The sequence below is a fragment of the Puma concolor genome, chromosome B2, assembly GCF_028749965.1.
Source record: "Puma concolor isolate L17-30 chromosome B2, mPumCon1.1.hap2, whole genome shotgun sequence".
NCBI classification, from domain to species: Eukaryota; Metazoa; Chordata; class Mammalia; order Carnivora; family Felidae; genus Puma; species Puma concolor.
Window position 1 is genome coordinate 46,158,649 of NC_141671.1, and position 21,377 is coordinate 46,180,025.

Here is a 21,377-nt window from a genome sequence, read left to right on the forward strand (position 1 = left end):
TTTAATGAAGTCTAGTCATAAAGCCATTGAAACTTTTGCTGTTGTGTATAAGTTAACCATAATAACTGTGGTGAAACAAACAGGTTTTTCTACAGTGAGCGCAGAATAATGTTTTCCAGGACAATTATTGTAAGTTGCTAAAGTTATAGAAGAGAACAAGTTTACATATCTTATAGCAAAAACACATACTAGTCCCATTGCTGCTGAAGCCCTTGTAAAATCAGGCAGAGATAATGATTGTAGAGTAATATTACTTAGCAAATAAATAATTGCCATCTTTCAGCATCACAACTCTGTATTCTGTTCATTGAAGAATTGAGTAGATATTTCACTTTGCATTTGGAAAAAAAATTGATGCCATATGTGAATCTACTCTTGCTATAAGTGAGGGAAGACATCATTGCTTGTAACTTTGTATTCATTATTAGTGCTGCAAAAGTGATTTTTTATCTAGTTAATAATTACTTTGAATGTAAAAGATACATTGAGATTGATACTACAGAAATGATCTTGCTGCATGAAAAATTAGTTGACCAGAATGCCAAACATTAGTGTTTCATTATTAGAAAATGGTTGCTAGCAAATAATTTGCCTCCTGATTCTGAGTCAGTGCTAAAGAAAATAATGAAAATTCTGAATACTATCAAGATATGGTCATTGTCTATACATTTTTACAGCACACATTAAAAAAAAATATGAGCATATTAGCTCAGGCTCTTCTCTTTGATATTAAAATATTCTGACTCATGGGGCGCCTGGGTGGCTCAGTCGGTTGAGCGTCTGACTTCAGCTCAGGTCACGATCTCACGGTTCGTGATTTCGAGCCCCGCGTCAGGCTCTGGGCTGATGGCTCAGAGCCTGGAGCCTGCTTCTGATTCTGTGTCTCCCTCTCTCTCTGACCCTCCCCCATTCATGCTCTGTCTCTCTCTGTCTCAAAAATAAATAAACATTAAAAAAAAATTAAAAAAAATATTCTGACTCAAAAGGGGAAAAAGGCTCATCTGACTCCTCTCCAGCTGCAGCTTATCAGATAAATAGGATAGCGTGTTCTAACTTTCTATTTTCTTTTGAAATCTTCTAGAAAGGTTGAAAGAATAATTGTACTATGAATATTTTATACTCTTAAGTTTGATGTTAAATTAATTTAAGACTTAAGTTTGATGTTAACATTTTTCACATTGTCTTTCTATCTGTATACGTGTATGTAGAACACATTTTTAACCGAATCAGTTGCAAGTATGTTGTAGATATAATACCTCATCCCTAATCACTTGAGTTTTTTCTTCATGATGGTGATGACAATCTAAACTTTGATTGTTATAATCAAGAAGTATATCAGTAGTATAGTTAGATTCTTCAGATAGCTTGATCTTTCAATTAATGCTCTAGGCAGTATGAGCTTTTTATTGCTGAGGATAAGAAAAAAATTTAAGGAAAATTCAGCCCTATATAGCAAATGGCTCTGTTTCTTAGCATTTTATTATTTTCTTTGCTTATTGGAGAAAGAAATTGGTAAAAAAAAAAAAAAAAAAAAAAAAAAAAAATTGACATCAGAAAATTTTCAGTGCTACAGTAAAACATGAAGATAAATTTCCAGAACCAAACAGAACCAAAAGTGGATCAGGAGTCCTTTTGCTACTGTCTGTGAAATTGTTAGCATTCAGCCTCCTAGCTTCTGAATGTGGTGTGCTCTTTGTTTTAGTATTTGATGGGGAGATTAAAAATTGTAATCTTAAGTGAGGAATGGTTCCATACTTTGAGAGCTTGGTTTGATCTGAATGTTTCAGAACCATGAAAATATTTGCCATTCCTGATGCAGCTGCATTTCTTAAGATTTTCCGTTTTAGTAGGGAAAATAGAGTAACTTTACTGAGTGTAAAATTGTATAGAATTTGGTTTTGTTTTTTAAAAAAAAAATACAGGGGCGCCTGGGTGGCGCAGTCGGTTAAGCGTCCGACTTCAGCCAGGTCACGATCTCGCGGTCCGTGAGTTCGAGCCCCGCGTCGGGCTCTGGGCTGATGGCTCAGAGCCTGGAGCCTGTTTCCGATTCTGTGTCTCCCTCTCTCTCTGCCCTTCGCCCGTTCATGCTCTGTCTCTCTCTGTCCCAAAAATAAATAAACGTTGAAAAAAAAATTAAAAAAAAAAACATTGATTTGACAAATTTTCTATTTCTTTGTGGATCTGAAAAGCTATATAGAGGTTGCTTGTGATGAAAATACTGGTTATAGTTATTTTAAAAATTGACTTCTATTCAGGTATCCTTTTATTAACTAGTCTTGTACATACTATTTTATTTTCTTTTGTGCTTAGCATAGGTTCTGATACATTGTAGGAATTCAGTAAACATTTACGGGTAGATACTGTGTATGCCTTTTGAAGTATAAAAAAATCTCAAAATTCCTTTCATTGTGCTGGCAATTAATAGATGAACTCAACAACATAGGCAGTCACTTCAACTTATGAGTAAACCATATTTAAATATGGAATTACGAAAATTTTTTTTTAAATGGCTCATATTTTGTAGCAATAATAGGGGCCTTTCAGGTGTTTTTATCTAATGTGGTTCTTTGAAAAATAAAAAAAAAAAATCTTTGTGAATAATTTTGCCAACTACTTTGGAGAACACTCTGGTGAATTATGCTTCGTGTGACCAGGGAGAAAAAACACAAACTGAAAGTTTCTTTTTATTTTTTTTTTTAGTTTTGTAATGTTTTTTTTTTTTTTTTAACGTTTATTTATTTTTGAGACAGAGAGAGACAGAGCATGAACAGGGGAGGGGCAGAGAGAGAGAGGGAGACACAGAATCTGAAACAGGCTCCAGGCTCTGAGCAGTCAGCACAGAGCCCGATGCGGGGCTCGAACTCACAGACCGCGAGATCATGACCTGAGCCGAAGTCGGACGCTTAACCGACTGAGCCACCCGGGCACCCCAATGTTTGTTTATTTTTGAGAGAGAGAGAGAGAGAGAGAGAGAGACAGACAGAGTGTGAGTGGGGGAGGGGCGGAGACAAAGGGAGACAGAATTCAAAGCAGGCTCCAAGTTCCACGCTGTGCCCCAGTGCAGGGCTTGAACTCACGAACAGTGAGATCACGACCTGAGCTGAAGTCAGGTTGGATGCTCAACTGACTGAGCCACCCAGGTGTGCCACAAACTCAAAGTTTCTGGTTAAGATATAACTAGGATCCTCAAAGTTAATTGATCTGCTTGGGAGCAGGGGGGCTAATTAATTCTCTATCCACTTTAAATAATTTAAAAGATATTAATACTCATTAAAAAGAAGCAAGCTACATTTTTTTTTAAAGGCCTAAGATCACCAAAATGATAGAAAGGATTTTCTTTGAAGTGCACCCTGAGCAGAAGAGAATTTCTTTTCAGTAATGTAGATCATTTTCCCTTCATCTATGAAGTGCTAATGACAGAGAACACATTTATGGACTCATTTTTTCAAGCTCACTTTAACTTCCAGAAGTATTTATGAACTATATTTATCTATAGTAGAAGAGATGAGAAGTTTTCTTATGGTATGCATAAAAACCACTATTACTACTTAAAAATTAACTCTGAGGTGTGATGAAAGTGACATTTGAAAAATTTTACCATAAACTCTAGGTTACTTATAAAAGTATGGTCAGTGTTTATTTTTGTTGTTGTTGTTTTTTGTTTTGGTTCCTTCTATTGTAAAACAGTTTTAAAATCAGATATTATTAATTCCTTAATGAAGTGGGAGAAACAGAGGTGTAACTGTTTCTTATTTGGAGACTCTAGATCCTTCTGCTTGATTGTCATGTCTGTTTTGCACCTGTTTCATGGTGTTGATTGCATGCAATATGCTTCTTTTATTGTTTTGGAGGTTCAGTTGGATTTATTTTTTGTCTTGATGAACAATTTCATAGATCCATAAATGTCAGAGCTCAAGTAACTGTCATAGTTAATCCAGTCCAGCTCTTTTACTTTGTAGTTCAGGACATTGATTCCCAGAGAACTTAGGTCAAATAACAAGGTAATGACAGCTATACTAGAACCCAAGTCTTCTGACTTCTAAACTAGTGTTATTTCTTTTAGACCATGGCATCTTTTTTTTTTTTTTAACTATATAAAAAAGTTTATTTGGACTTGTTTTGACATGATTTGATGTAGTTAAGTTGTATCTATCTAGACTACTTCTCAGGAGTCTCTTGTCAGCAACAACTATCTCCTTAGAATCCTTGTATTCCTTGTATTATCAACTCATTGGGAAAACTTTTATCTAGAATGTCTGCTACATCTTTTCCACCTTATTGTATTGTGTTCCTGTTTAATTGTGTCACTCTGTTACCATTTCGTCTTTGAATTCTTCCACATCTGCTCCACTCCAAACCTATCCTTTATTAATTTTGGGGATATTTGTAGCTTGTACTAAATATTTGCCATCTCATTATGTATTTGTATTTTATTACTAATTGCTTCCTGTTTCCTAAATTCTGTTAGTTCCTTAAGTGTGCATTTAAATTATTAAGAAAAATCTTAGGATTGTTGGTGGTAAAGGGCTGATGGAATGTTGATACCCTTGGCATATTTCCTGGCATTGATGCCGTATGGTTAGGCCTAGATAATTGTTCATATATGTGTGTGTGTGTGTGTGTGTGTGTGTGTGTGTGTGTGTATGTAAATAATGGGCCTAGCATAAGCACTATGCTGGGTGCTGGGGAGAGAGCATTTAACAAACTCAGTGCCCATTTATCTTTAGCCTACAGACTACAGGGAGTACACACAAGAAAATAAATCATTATGATAGATTGAAAAGGAAACAGATTTGTTAGTAACAGGTAGGTTGTAGAAGTAAACAGTGTTAAGTATATAAGCACAAGGGAAGAGTACCTAATCCAGAAAGCTGTTTTGGAAGAAGTTTTTTCTAAGTTGAGACCTGAAGATGAGTTGAAGACAGCGAAAGGTGGACTTTGTGGATGAAAGTGAAGTGTCCTTGGCAAATGAAACCGTATATTTAGGGATGCATGGGTGGCTCAGTCGGTTAAGTGTCTGACTTTGGCCCAGGTCATGATCTCTTGGTTCGTGGGTTTCAGCCCCATGTTGGGATCTGTGCTGACAGTTCAGAGCCTGGAGCCTGCTTTGAATTCTGTGTTTCCCTCTCTCTCTGCCCCTCATCCCCCACCCCCCGCCCCCAAATAAATAGACATTAATTTTTTTAAAAGAAGCAGTGTATTTAAGTCTCAAAAGGAATAGGGCTTGTCATTTTCAAGCAATTAGAAATCAGTATAATTAGATCATTGAGTGCAAGATTGAGAATCACCTAGGAGATCTTAAAGTACAGTTTCTGATTCAGCCTGCTGGGGCTGTCATAACAAAATATCCCCAACTAGATGGCTTAAACAACAGAAGCAATATTATTTTCTTACAGTTCCAGAGGCTAGAAGTCTAAAATCAAGGTGCTGTCAGAGTTGGATTCTGGTGAGGCCTCTTTTCCAGACTTGCAAGTCTTGCCTTTTCGCCCCTACCCCGCATCCTCACACAGCCTCCTGTATATGTGTGCGCACGTGCACACATGCACAATTAAGTGTGTGTGGGGATTAGGGCTCCATTTTTATGTTAGTTGACTATAATTACCTCCCTAAAGGTCCTGCCTCTCAGTACAGTCAAGGACAGAATTCAGTCCAGAACAGGTAGGTATGAGGTGGAGCCTGCATTTCTAAGAAGCTTTGAAGTGATACTGTTGCTGCTGGTCTGAGGAACATAGAGGATTTGACTAGCAGGAAGTAATCCTTTTATCGGTGATACCTGGTCATCTATCCATAGGTACTTTAATGATTAAATTTTAAAGATGGGAGTGAGTCTGAGTTCTCAATTCTTAGAGTTTGAAAGAAGTTGAGAACCTCAAACTGCATGGTTATAAGTTAACATTATTTGTCTAAATAAATGAAGTTCGTTTGAAAAGTTAAAGTAAAATTACTGTTATCTTTACCTATGTGAATTTGATTTTTATCTGTTGGAAAGTAGAGCTGTTAAAGAAGATAAGATACATTTTGGATTTATTCATTTTGTGTCTTTTTAACACAGACACTTTTAAATTAGCGCATTTTGAGTATTCCTAGACTTCGATCAGGAAGTCGTCTGAAAATTACTGTCTTGGAGGATAGCTTAGCTATGATAAAATTTGTTTTGCCAACAGTGTCTTTTATTGTATGTGTTTTTAGTCTCACAATTGGCATTGGCTGTTTTACTTTTGTCTAGTTGGGGATCACACGTATACATAGATTTCATGGCTAGGAGCCTTGTTACCTTATTTGTAGTTGGTTTGAATTTATTTTGGCATGAGTAGGTTGTAGTGTGGGGGCAAGGTGAAAAGCCAGCCAGAACTGATTGTGGTTAGCTGCTTAGAATGCTTACATGTTCTGATTTTTATTCATACATATACAAACTCATACATACATATGGCAGTAAATACACTGTGTAAATAAAAGTGCTGTTACTTGTTTTAATGATCTTTCTCAACCTATTTTTGTTACTAATTTACTTCCTTTAGAGACCAAGAAGCGTCAGTGTAAAGTTCTCTTTGAGTACCTTCCACAAAATGAGGATGAACTGGAGCTGAAAGTGGGAGATATTATTGATATTAATGAAGAGGTAAGGAAAACCTATGTTAGAGACAAACCAGCAATTGTAATTGATGCTCTAGGTATTAGAAAACTGACTTGTAAGAATATTAAGTTTTCATTAGAACTTTTTTACGAGTTTCATTGCTTTTTATACACATTTTAACATACAGGTTTTAAAATGGTTCTTTAATGCCTTATGTAAGGTTGTCTTATCCTTTGGAATAAAGCTTTATTCATTTTTTTTTTCAATATATGAAATTTATTGTCAAATTGGTTTCCATACAACACCCATTGCTCATCCCAAAAGGTGCCTTCCTCAGTACCCATCACCCACCCTCCCCTCCCATCAACCAAGCTTTATTCATTCTTACTACACCTGGTCTTGTGTACTTACTGTATTTGTATGTATTGACTTCAGGAATAAAAAATTTTTAAGCTAAAGATTAATGTAATATAAGTAGCTGAGAATAAAAATAAACATTTTCTTTGATTCTGAATTCACTTTAGGCACAAAGCAATAAAATAGAATCAATTTTACCTTCTGCATAGCGGAGGGATACAAAAGTAGAATCTCTTTAAAAGGTTTGCCTTATTTGAATTATCATATTCAGATGTTAACCAAGGGATATTAAAGGAATTAAAGGAATATTAAAGGAATATTAAGAGTTTTATTTGGCAGCTGAAGATCCCATTTTCAAAGTGTATCTTTTGATATCATGTATAGTCATGTATATCATGTATAAGGATTGATTTTATATCATAATATCATGTAACTTATCCCTTAATGTTTATATTAAATTCCAATGTATTTATACAAAAGACAATTCTGTTTTATTTCTATCAGGTGGCAATAATAATTTTTATTGAACCTATGTGTCTGAAGCATTATGCTAAGTGTTTCACATTTATTATTTTCTTTAAATTTCTTAACAGCCTGAGGAGACAGGAATTTTTATTTCTACTTTATATATGAAGAGTTTGAGTCATAGAAGATAAGTGATTAACTGTTCTAGTTACTTTTGATGCATATCATGCTATCCTGAAGTTTGTAGCAAAGAACAACTGTTTTATTAGGTCATGGATATTATGTGAGTCAAGAATTCATATAAGGCACAGCTGGGATGGCTTGTCTGTGTTCCATGATGTGTGGGGGCTTCAAGTCGAAAGACTCAAAGTTTAGGTGCTGGTAGAATGTTAGGAAGGCTTCTTTACTAATGTGATTGGTACCTAGAAGACTTGAAGACTGCCTCTGGAGAGCCATTATGTAGCTTCTCCATTTGGCTTGGCTTTCTCACTGTATTGGGGCCTTAGGATACTTGGACTTATTGCATGGCATTTCAGGGCTCTGAGTGTAAGTATTTCAGTGAACATGTTGAATTTTAAGCTAAAGATTGATGTAATCAAAGTAGCTAAGAATAAAAATAAACATTTTAGAATGCCTACATGTTTTGATTTTTATTCATACATACAAATTCTATGGCAGTAAATACAGTGTATAAATTAAAAGTGCTGTTACTTGTTTTAATGATCTTTCGTAACCTAATTTTGTTACTATGTTACTTCCTTTAGAGACCTTTTATAATCAGACCTTGGAAGTGGTAGTGTCACTTTCACCCTATTCTTTTGGCTACAAACATGTCAGAAGTCAGCAAGATTGAAGGCGGTGGGGACAAAGACCACCACTTCTTGGTGGAGGGGTGTCCCGATTACCTTGTTGATGAGCATGCAGGCTAGGAGATCTTGTTTCAGCTATTTTTGCCCATGCCCATACACACAGCATGCAGCAGAGCAGAATCTTACTATTCTTCATTGCTGTGCTATCCTGCCTTTTGAGAATTCCTTAATTTATGGGAATTATAAGGTTATTTACCGTAACTACTCCCTTGCTGCCAATTTGTGATTGCAGGTGTAGATAATACGTTTTCTGATGCTTCTCTCTTAGTTGCCATTTGGTCTATATATCTCCATCACCATGGTTTGAAGAACTCTCAAAACTTTGGAGTCTCTTTAAATCTACTAAAAAAAATTCTGAACTCTTCACTCGTAACCGCCTTCCATTTCTTCCTCAGACAGCTTGTATTCTAGCCATCTTGTATCTCAGCTGTATATAGTCTAGAAATAAGTCCTTTATTTTTATGTCACTGTATTTTTCATTTGCTTTGTACCTAGAAAACTCTTACTCAGCCTTTAATGTCTAGCTCTTTTGTCATTTCATTTTAGGGGAGCCTTTTAAAAACTATTTTAAGCCTTTCTCTTGTGCTTTTTCAGCATTTTGTTCATAGTTTTGTTACAGCACGCATTGTATTGTAACTACCTGCTTAGTGTTTGTTTTCTTTAGGTTATTTCACTCAAGGGCAGGGATTTCTCATACGCAAATACCAGTCTTTCCCTAGTAGTTAACACCAAGGTGTTATACCTAGTGAGTGCCTGCTGGATGAATACCTTATTAAAGTTTGCTTTGTAATTCTGAGGTGAAAAACACTTAAAACATATTTTAAACAGAATAAAGAGCCTTTTCTACCTATGATATTTCATGTACTGCTGTTAAGTGAATTTTTAGAATGAATAGTTTACTCTTAAATTTTTTTTTAGAAGTTCTACATTTTAAAGCAGTTATTAAATATTATTAAATAACTTCATGAAACTGAGTAACCTTGTGATTAGTGAATGTAAATATTTTTCTAAAGAGTTTGGTTCCGGAAGATATTTCTGGTTGAGGTGGGGGGGAATGTTTTGAAGAGCCTAGTATCTGGATTTTAAAAATAAGTGATTCTTTTCTTACTTGGGTTAAGAGTCACTTCAAAGGGAAATTATATTCATCAAGCTTTTCCCAAATAAAAAATCTTCATGTACTTAAATAATATATGAAATAGATTATAAATATTGAAATGATTACAAATTGAGACTTAGTTGGGTTTAAAAGAAGTGACATTCCAGGAGAGAGCTATCTACTTCCTGCTATTAATACCTTATTCTTGGTTATCTGATATTTTCATAACAATTATTTATGTCATACATTGCACTTGATTACAAATTCTTGTTGTAAATGTTGTAAAATACTACCGATATGACTAATCCTATATATGATCAATCTAATCCATTTAGATTTAATTTACTAAAAATATATTTTCCCCATTGTATTTCCTTAACAGATTTAAAGGGATTATTTTGCGTCATTAACTTTGTGCTCACTTATGTGGCTTAATTTTCCCACAGTGGGAAATTTTTATCATTTTTGAGTTGTGAACTCTTTCAGGTAGAAGAAGGATGGTGGAGTGGAACCCTGAACAACAAGTTGGGACTGTTTCCCTCAAATTTTGTGAAAGAATTAGAGGTAACAGATGATGGTGAAACTCATGAAGCCCAGGAGGATTCAGGTAGATTGTTTAAAAATTTTGAATAGATTTAAATAAAATTATATATGATCTAGTGTTTATTCTGTATTATTTGAAACTCTGTTCTTGTGTTGAACTCTGAGCTTCAGTTTTTCTACTTTTATGAAGCAGCTTATGACAGGGACTTAAAATGAACTAAATTCCTAGGCAAATACTTTCATATTTTTCCTTCTCTGATGTTTGTTTCAACCCAAACTAAATGTTTAGTACCCTGATTATGAATTGATAGTCCTTATGTTTTCTGATTTCTTCCCACTTAAGATGTACTGATACAGTGTTTTGATTTGAGTTTGCAAATGGCCTACTTCAGAGATTTTAGGAATTGAAAAAAAAACTTGCTTTTGTGTTTTTCCATATTGAGATAATTACATTTTTTTGTGCAGCCAGAATGTCATTTAATTATTTTGTGATTGCCGTCATTTATAGACTCACCTGCAAATTTATCTTAAATTTGCTCACCATGTAAAGCTATGATCAAGAGCATTTTATCCCAAGCTAAATTTAAATTATTTTTATTATTTTTATTTTTAAGAATTGCTGTGGAATTAGTTTTTTTTTTTTTTAAGAGAAATTAAATTCATAAGTGGTAATGCAGGGATAAGTAGCTCTTTTTCTGTATGGAACAGTATATGTAGTGAGGTTTAATATACTTATCAAAATTAAGACATTAAATATTGACAGTATTCAATTTGACAATATCATTTAATCCATAGTTCATATACAGATTTAATTCTAGTAATGCTTTATATAACTATTTTTTTCTCCTATTTCTGGAAAAGCATGGAGGGAATTTGTTTCTCAAGTTTCTTTCTTGAGTATTGTTTCCCAGCTTTTCTCTACTTTTTTCTTGATGATTTTGAGAGTTTAAGCTGGATATTTTATATAGTAGATCCCAGTTTGGGCTTTTCTCCGGATTCCTCATTATTAGTTTTAGGGTGTATTTTATTGACAGAATTACAAAATGATGCTATCTCATTGCATTGTATCAGAAGGCACATGATGTCTGTGTGCTTTATTTTTGGTGATGTGAAATTTGATTCCTTGGTTCAAATTGTGTTGCCAGTAAATGTACTTTTTTTCCCTTTATAATTGGTAAGTGTCTTGTGGGGAGATACTTGGAGACTTTGTAAATATCCTGTTTCCTCATCAAACTTCTCCCAACAGTTTAAGTATCCATGGATAAATTTTGCCTGAATTAGTTATTACTTCGATAGTTGCAAAATGATGATTTTCTAACTCCACCATCCCATCTTTGTTTATTACTTGACATTCTTCTCTAAAGAACTTTTATTTCTGTTCAGTTTTAATAGGAGTGCCTGGGTGCCTCCATCAGTTAGACATCGGACTTTGGCTCAGGTCATGATCTCACGGTCCATGAGTTCAAGCCCCACGTTGGGCTCTGTGCTGACAGCTCAGAGCCTGGAGCCTGCTTTGGATTCTGTGTCTCCCTCTCTTTGCAGCTTCCCCGCTTGTACTCTTGTCTCTCTCTCTTTCTCACAAATAAACATTAAAATTTTTTCAAAAAAATCAGTAGTAGTTTTAACTCTAATCTTACTTTTAGAATAAAATATATGACCTTAGGAAGCGGTAGAGGCCAGTTTAATCAGTGAATGTTTCTTAAGCTTCTTGTGTGCTAAGTGCTAGTTTGGTTTTGTGAGGGCACAGAATCCCCTCTGCAGTCCAGAAGCTTAAGGTCCAGGCCTCTGGGCGATGAGACAAGATATGAACTCAAATTTTAGTACATTTTAGTCTGGAGTAAAATGATCTGAGTATAAGAGGTACTAGTGAAATATAGTTCTAAACGGAATATATTGTTTGTCACTTACTTTGTAGGTTTTCATCTTCTCAGAAATGTTCCAGGAAATATTAGAAATAAAATATGCAGCTTGGGGGTGCCTGGGTAGCTCATTTGATTAAAGGTTTGACTCTTGATTTCAGCTCAGGTCATGACATTGAGCCCAGTGTTGTATCCTGAGCCAGGCTTTGCCCTGGGGGTGGAGCCTGCTTAAAATTTTCTTCCTCCCTCCTCTTCTCTCTGCCCCTGTCCTGCTTGTGTACTGTCTTAAAACAACAACAAAAGCAAATATAATATGTAGCTCTGACTGCAACTTTTTTAGAAGATGTTATGTCCTAAACTTCTGTGTTTTTCCTTCTAATCATTCTTGCCCTTGTTTTCCTCTATATGGACTTTTTTTTTTTTTTGAAAAATGGTTGTTGTAAAAAACATATGGAACTTATCATTTTGATCATTTTTTAGCATAAAGTTCATTTGTTGAATAATATTCTGTTGTATGTATGTACTGCATTTTGTGTAGCTGTTCATCCATTCATGGATGTGTGAATTGTTTCCACCTCTTGGCAGTTGTGAATAATGCTGCTAAAACATGGGCATACAGATATTTGAGACCTGTTTTCAATTCAGATACATACCCAGAAGTGGGATTGCTGGATTATATATAGTTCTTTCTTTAATCTCTTAAAGAAGTGCTAAATATAATTTTCTATAGTGTTTGCCCCATTTTACACTTCCACCAACAGTGTAAAGGGTTCTAATCTGTCCATATCCTTAGCAACACTTTCTGTTTTTTGATATTAGCTATCCTAACGGGTATGAGATGTTATCTCATTGTGAGTTTGATTTGCTTTTCTCTGATGATTACTGATGTTGAGTATCTTTATATGCTTGCCGACCATTGTGTATCATCTTTGGAGAAGTATCTGTTCAAGTTCCTTGTGCGTTTTTTTTTTTTTAACGTTTATTTATTTTTGAGACAGAGAAAGACAGAGCATGAACAGGGGAGGGTCAGAGAGAGAGGGAGACACAGAATCTGAAACAGGCTCCAGGCTCTGAGCGGTCAGCACAGAGCCCGACGCGGGGCTCGAACTCACAGACTATGAGATCGTGACCTGAGCCGAAGTCAGCCGCTTAACCGACTGAGCCACCCAGGCGCCCCCCTTGTCTGTTTTTTAATCAGGTTATTATTATTATTTTTTATAGTTGTAGGAATTCTTTATTATGGACATTAATTCTTTATCAGATATATGATGTACAGTTATTTTCTCCCATTCTGTTGACTATTTTCTTTGTTGTAGAAAAGTTTTTAAGTTTAATGTAGGTAGTCTGTTTTTTCTTTTGTTGCTTGTGCTTTTGGTATCATATTTAAGAAGTCATTGCCAAATCCAGTGTTATGAAACTTTCCCCCTGTATTTTCTTCTAGGAATTTTATAGGTTTTGGTTTTACGTTTAGGTCATTAACCAATTTTGAGTAAATTTTTGTGTATGGTTTTCAGACAAAGGTCCAACTTCATTCTTTTGTATGTGGGTATCTAATTTTCCTAGCAGTATTTGTTGAAGATGTTACTGGACAGAGGATCCGTTCAAACTCTGCTTTGGTTGATCGCTGCTCGAAAATTAATACTCAGGAGACAAGTGATGGTGGGAAAGGAAAGGTTGCTTTTTCAGGAAGTTGGCAACCTGGGAAGATGGTGGTGGATTAATGTCTCAAAGACCATCTTCCCCATCCAGGCAAAGCTGGACAGTTTTAAAGGGGAAGGCATGGAAAAAAGTGAGGGGCGGGGGTGCAACCTGCAGGAGAAGCAGGTGCCCAGGCAGTATAGTCATATGTGGACATGACCCTGAACAGACTTGCTGGCAGCAGCAGCAGTTGTTTTTGAATGTAGTTAGGCCTTATATTCTGGTCCCTTCACTCCTCAAGGTCAGTGGTCTGCAAATCTCAAAGTAAGTTAGTTCTTTTTTTTTTTTTTTTTTTTTTAAATTTTTTTTTTTTTTCAACGTTTATTTATTTTTGGGACAGAGAGAGACAGAGCATGAACGGGGGAGTGGCAGAGAGAGAGGGAGACACAGAATTGGAAGCAGGCTCCAGGCTCTGAGCCATCAGCCCAGAGCCCGACGCGGGGCTCGAACCCATGGACCGTGAGATCGTGACCTGAGCTGAAGTCGGACGCTTAACCGACTGAGCCACCCAGGCGCCCCAAGCTGTCAGCTATTTATAGGCAGCTATTTATGGGCAGAGACTATTAGAAGGGTCCAAAAAGTGAATAGCTTATGAGCTGTTTAATTTTTACTCCAGAGTATTATATTTTATCTCATGTCACTTATGTGCCTTTTTATAGTGCCAGCCCTTTGAGGAAAAATAGTATAAATAAAACTCCATAATTTATATATGGAGCAGGTAGCCCTCATTCCAGTTGATGATGTCATCTGTTTTCCGGAACAGAAGATAATGGTACTGTTTTTTTCTAGGGAAAGTAGATGAATCTCTGCTACAGTTGGTTAGCCTACTTGCATAGAGCGCTGTGCTTTTAAAATCAGGGGTTGATCAGTCAGCATTTGAGGGTGATTATTGCCTCTAGGCAAGAGTATTGCTTTCTTCATGTTTCTTGGTTCACTTTTGAGAAGCACATGAAAGCTGTACACTCTCTGGAAAGTATACATATAATGATATGAATAAAATTTTACCTATTCATGTGGTACATAGTTCACATATACACACATACGTATACACACACACACACACACACACACACACACACACACACACACATATATATGGCTAGATGATATATTCTCTTGGTTCAAAAATTAGTATATAAGGGCATCTGGGTGACTCAGCCAGTTGAGTGTCTGTCTTCAGCTCAGGTCATGATCTCATGGTTCGTGAGTTCAGGCCCCACATTGGGCTCTTCTGCTCTCAGTGCAGGTCCTGCTTTGGATCCTCTGTCCCCCTCTTCTCTCTGCTCCTCCCTGTGCACTCTCTCTCTCAAAAATAGAAAAAAAATATCAAAAATTAGTACATAAAAATGTACATTATAATATAAAAACCTTTTTCTTTTAAAAATTTTTATTTTTGAGAGAGAGTATGCATGCATAAGTGGGTTGGGACAGAGAGGGGGCTGGGGACAGAGGATCTGAAGCAGGCTTTGTGCTGACAGCAGAGAGCCCAGTGTGGGGCTTGAACCCATGAACCGCGAGATAATGACCTGAGCTGAAGTTGGATGCTTCACTGAATGAACCACCCACACTCCCCTATATGTTCTTTAAAAAAAAAAAAAAAAGTGCATTATGATACTTGTCTCCATCCACCTGGTTTTTCTCATCTGCTCCGTATAGCAAGCATTTGTACTTTCTTGGTATCCTCCCAGTGTGTGTTTATGCAGGTACACAGGAAAACATGTATTTGTCTATTCCCCTCTTTCTTAAATAAACTGTAGCATAATATGTTTTTCAGAATATGCTGCAGTGAAAACAACCTAAAAATCATGGAGGCTTAAAGACATAGTTATGTAGGGACTTAAACTGATGGAGTCTGCTCTTTGACATATGGCTTAATGCTTGCAAAGGCAGGGAAAAAGGAGCATGGCTTTTAAAGCTTCTGCTCCAAATTTACACATATTGCTTCCACTAATACTGTATTGGACAGCCATGGTCATGTCTAAGTCAAACAGAGCAGGGATATATAAATTTTTCTACAAGCTGAGACGCCAAATGTAAATAAGAATACAATCCGCCACATATGCTATCATTGATTATCTTTTTAGAATCCCTTATTTAATACTCATTGCCTTTTGGGGTGCCTGAGTGGCTCAGTCGGTTAAGCGTCCAACTCTTGATTTCGGCTCAGGTCATGATCTCACCGTTTGTGGGTTCGAGCTTTGCATTGGACTCTGCATTGACAGTGTGAAGCCTGCTTGGGATTCTCTCTCTCTCTCTCTCTCTCTCTCTCTCTCTCTCTCTCTGTCTCTGTCTGTCTCTCTCAAAAAGTAAATAAACTAAAAACAAAGACTCATCGGGCTTTTAAAGGTGTTGAAGTGTACTTTTTAGCTTTGTACACGTAATAAAAAATTAATGAAAAGAACACTAACTTCATGGGTATTTAGTACGAAATGGTGATGGCCAGTAGCCTTGTGAAAGGTGCAAATTTCCATTTTTAGGTTGCCTCCCATTTCTAAGTGTTCTTTGGATGTATTTTTTCTCCTTAACTTTACAATGAACTTTTTAAGATTCTAAATTTCTCTAAGGCTGTACTCTAAACTGTATGAATTGAAGCAACAAATAATTGAATCCTTTAAAAACTTGTCTTTTGGTCAATGTCTGTCTAATGTCCTTTATTTAATCAGTACCTCATTTAAGCATGTCCTCATTTTTCAGATTATGTGTATAGAGAAAACTTGGCATAGTACCCGGCAACTTTTGAAGCATAATGGATGTTAGTACTTTTCTTACCACACTGTTTTATTTTTACTTCTTTACCTCATTCTTTCCTTTAATTTGCCTGTTTAAAAAAATGTGGAGTCCGTGGGACACCTGGGTGGGATCAGGCGGTTGAGCGTCCGACTTCGGCTCAGGTCATGATCTCACGACTTGTAAGTTCGAGCCCCACATCAGGCTGTGTGCTGACAGCTCAGAGCCTGGAGCCTGCTTTGGATTCTGTGTCTCCCTCTCTTTCTGACCCTCCCCTGCTCATGCGCACTCTGTCTCTTTCAAAAATAAATAAACATTCAAAAAAATTTTTTTAAATGTGGAGTCAATTGTATTTGAATAGTGACCTGATAAAGTTGTGTTAAGCAGAGCAGTTTTTATTGCTAGGAGTTGGAGTGCAGTGGGGTTGGGACGCTGAAATCTGTTTCAGTGCAGATGTTGATTACATTGAAAGATAGAAAGTCAATGAGATAGGAAGATATAGAAGAGTCATAGAAAACAGATATTTTATGTTACACTTATTTAAGAATACTTGGTATTCTAAAGTCAGGACTTATGTTTTAAGGATGTGTAAAAACCATTAGAGAACAAACAAATACTGAAAACATCTGGCTTAAATTTAGTGGTACAGTTGTTACTTAACACTATCCCCTGAATTACTTCTTATGTGTGTTATTGTTTCTTATGTTTCATAGGTAACTGGATTTTCTGATATTTATTTTTAACATTAAAACTTGTTACAAATTAAAGCTTATGGTGAAATGATGTGTATGATGCCATGGAAACTCAGCCCTTAAAATATGTACAAAAGTTTACGTCCATATAGGGCCACCAGCAAAAGATGGACAATTTAAATTTTTATTATATTTTATATTTTGTATTTATAATTTTTTATAAGTACTTTGGGTACTTTCTTGCACTATTCAGCCTTGTTTGAATTTTAGTAACTTTGCAGAATTTTATCTGCTAAAAATGTACTTCCTTGCTTGCTTAACCCCTTTAAAATAACATCACATTCTAAATGTGGAGCTTTGTGATTATGGGGTGGCAAGTCAGTGGTTGAAGTACACTATAATTCCATTTTTTAAAAAACTCTAACTTTTAGGGCAGAAAGTTTTTGCATATTGATTTGAATGCCAAGGAGTGTGTGCTTTGTAAGGACTTTAGAAACCTCTAGTGATAAAAGAATATAGTTCTTTTAAGTTCTGATTTAAGAGTTCCATCTTATGCATTATGATTAGAAGAATTGATCCACTATTCCTATGTCCTAACGAAATGTAATGTACTCTGTAATTGGTATTATTACAGTCTTTTTATTGTTTTACTTATTTGGTATGTATGTTGTGTTTATAGTAGCTGTTATAAGAATTATAGTTGACTCTACATTACAAAATGTTATTTTTTGCTTATAGTATTGAAAAGCCATATCCAGCACATTTGATTAGTTTATGTGGTTTCTCCTTATACCCCTTTACATTTAGTAAAGCTGTTCTCTTTAATAAACTAAAATATATGGGATGGTCTTCTTGGTTTGGCCAGTTGAACTCCAGCTATTAATGTTAAGAAGATAACCCTGACTCAAGACAGTGTAGGCAGGTCATGGGCACTTTATTTTTATGTCCTCAGTTTTCATTGAAGAACTGTAGAATAAAAGATATAAGAAAGTCACTGTTACATTTTTTATAGGGATGTGGTAAGTTTATAATCTATTCTATTACTTGGTGATTTCTTTATAAAGTCTCAAGATAAGTGTCTTCTGATAATCAATTTCAGGAAAAGCTTTGCTTCTCTATGGAAGTGTTATGTTTCCATTTTTATAAAATGAAATGACTCCTTTTTCATTTTGTCAAATATACTTAACCATTTTTGTTAGATGTCCTTTGTAATCTTTTACATTCCACTTAATTTGCTAAGTAGGACTTGATTTCAGTATCCCCCCTTATTCTATAAAGCCAGTGACTATAGCTTCTGGTATTTTCTACTGTGTGTGAGTCTCCTCCCTGCCCTAAGCCTATAAAAATCTCCCTTTAGATGTCTAATAGGCATCTCAAACTTAAGTTGGTCAAAGTGATCATTTCTTCTTTTCCTTGCACCTAAATTTGATCTATACTGTCTTCCTCATCTGAATTAATGGCAACTCCATTTTTCTTTTATTTAAACCAAAGAGCTGGATTCATCTTTAACTCTTTTAATCTCACATTCATTAGCTGATTTTGTCACCTGCTAAATACTGCTCCTACTCTGGTATAAGTTATTTTTTGCTGTACAATTGCAGTAGGCTGTTACTTGCTGTTACCTGCCTCCTGAATGTTAATGTGCTCACCCTCTAGTAGGTACATATTTTACTTAAAGTAAAGCCAGAGTCTTTTTAAATTGGCTACAAATGTGACTGGGCATCTACATATGCCTCCCCCTACCTCTCTTTGTCTCCTGTTTAACTCGCCCCTTTGTTCATGTTGGTCTCCTTAGAGTTTTAAAGATGTAAGGAACATTCCTGTTGCACAGCCTTTGCAGAAGCTTTGGAGTTAGATGAGATCACCTAGAGAGACTGTCTAGAGTGAAGAAAAGAGCCTTGGATCGAATCCTATATAGCAACATTCATGGTATTAGTTGAGATAGAATTACTAAAAAGAAGACCAAGAAGGCACAGAGAGAGAGAGAGAGAGAGCCAGGAGGAAACCCATGAGTGTGCAGTAGTCAAGGGGAGAGTTTTTCAGGGAGGACATAGGCAGTATTGTCTGATGCTGCTTGTGAGGTTAAGTAAGATAAGTAAGATAAATAAAATGTAATCTTGGATTTAGGGACAAAGAGATCATTCATGACCTGCCTAAGGGCAGTAAAGACAGATGATTGGGTGGGGAAGCAGTGGAGAGAGTAAGTATAAAGCAGTGCAGCAGTTGAGAACAACATATATTCAGTGGCAAAGAACAAGTGGAGAGGGAGGAGTTGAAGATGCAAATTCAGAAGAATGGGATTGATCACCAGAAAAGGATTTGCCCAGAAGGTAGAGGAAGTGAGATTCTCACCATAGGTATCATGATTAGTCTCAATTGATTGGAGAGACACCAGCGTTAGTGCCGGGAAACTGAAGGAGAGATGTCTGAGTTTTTTTGTTTTTTGTTTTTTTTTCTATGAAAGAGGAGAGATGCTAAAAATGAGAGGTCAGAATTTTGAGGAAACTAAAAGGGTCCTCCCAGTTCAATGTTTTGAGCCACACATTCCTCTGGGTTTGGGCTACTAGATGCACGCATGACACGAAATGGTTAAGAAACCCTGATGGGTTGTTCTTTAGAAGTTCTGATTTCTTATGGGTAGGGAGGGTTCATTCTCTTAGAAGGAGTCAGCAGAGGTTTCATTTGATTATTTGGGCTCTGGAAAAGAAGATAGTGCTTGTTGCTAGTGCACGGGATGCTTGTGGAATGGGGTATATGCTGGAAGTGCCAAAGGTGGTGGAGGGAAATTTGGTGGTCTGCAGCTTGGCCTGCAGGGTTTAAGGTGGTGCACACTTACTTTGGTGTTTGTATTCCCACATTGGCATTCACCTTGAACAACTCCCAGTGAACAGCTTTGTAAGGAAAATTGTTATGGGGCTTTGATACTTTTACTGGTAATACATTGTGAGTCTTTGTATAGCCAGATGCTGTTTCTGAAGATTCTCTTTAGGAACTAAAGAATACAGATTTTAACTATTTAAAACACATACAACATTTTCTTAGGAAATGTAGGATTATTTTCAAAATCTTTGAATAATGCTGAAAGATATTCTTTGGAGTGAAAAGAGGGGAAATTTATGCTAGCAACTTTAGATTCTAAGTCCTACTTGGTTTACGTGTTTTACTTTAAGATACTCTACATTAGTTCCCCATTTAATGTGTAATAGTGAGCCGGGGGACCCGGGTGACTCTGTCAGTTTAGCGTCTAACTCTTGATTTCTCTGTAGGTCATGATCTCAGGGTTGTGGGATTGAGCCCCATGTCAGGCTCCATGCTGGGTGTGGTGGCTGCCTAAGATTCTGCCTCTCTCCCTCTGTCCCTCTTCCCCATTCACATGCTCTCTCTCTAAAAAAAAAAAAAAAAGTGAACTTGGATTGCTTCTATCAAATGCTTTGTATTTTCATCAAGTTTCTACTTTGTTTTACTTTTCTTTAGCACTCAGTACAGCTCACATAAAGATTCCTTTTTTTCCCCCAACAATTATATTTTAGGACTTTGGTTATTTTAAGTCACTTTATTTGGAGGTGTAAGCCATTAAGTGGCTTTTGCTATAGAGATTTAATACAAAAGGAAGAGAGAGTTTTAGGCTTAATAGGAAGACTTACTTGCTTGTTACGTTTTCTGACAGTGGCACACATGAAATGTAGATACAATTTTTCTACAAGCTTAGCAATTCAAGGACAGTCTGACAGATGAAGTATACAGGCATTTGGTAAGATTTCTGTTTTCTCCGATTATAAAACCTCCTGTTCACACCCAACCCCCTTCTCCATATACCTTTCTTCCTTTCTCCTCTCCCCTTCTCCTCCCATTCTTCCTTGTTGTGTTTAAGATGTTTTCCCTTTTGTGTTTTGTTCTGTGTTATCATGTTGTCTCTTAACTTGAATGGTGCTCAGTAATACATCTTTAAACTCATTAAAAATAAGAGCCACTGAGCCAGACACTGTCGAGCACTTTATAGGAATCAGTTTAATCCTCATAGCAGTCTTATGAAGAGTCTTGTTTTACAGGTGAAGACACTGGGCACATATAGTAGAGGAGGTGATATGAATTAGGCAGGTTTGACTCTGTGGGGCTTCTGGGTGACTCATTAGGTTAAACATCTGACTTCGGCTCAGGTCATGATCTCACGGTCGTGAGTTCGAGCCCCACATCGGGCTCTGTGCTGACAGCTCGGAGCCTGGAGCCTGCTTCAGATTCTGTGTCTCCCTCTCTCTGACCCTCCTCCGTTCATGCTCTGTCTGTGTCTCTCAAAAATAAATAAACATTAAAAAAAAAAAAAAAGGTTTGACTCTAAAGTTCATGTGCTTTATCACTATACTATACTGCCTTCCAACCATTGATTTAATAATATAGTAGTTTTGACAGTCTTCAATGAGGTGAAAGCAATCAGCCTATCTATTAGTACTAGATACTTTTAATATCTAGGCATTTATTTTAATGATACGCTTTAAGGAC

At 36.3% G+C, this 21,377-nt stretch overlaps 1 protein-coding gene across 1 annotated transcript in view; it reads left to right on the forward strand.

The window, feature by feature from the left end:
- Positions 1 to 21,377, forward strand: part of CD2AP (CD2 associated protein) — a 141,614-nt gene that overhangs the window by 58,852 nt on the left and 61,385 nt on the right. The window contains exons 4-5 of the mRNA XM_086707028.1: positions 6,519 to 6,619; positions 9,848 to 9,968. Coding sequence (XP_086563154.1) covers positions 6,519 to 6,619; positions 9,848 to 9,968 — 222 coding nt within the window. The remainder of the gene's footprint in view (positions 1 to 6,518; positions 6,620 to 9,847; positions 9,969 to 21,377) is intronic.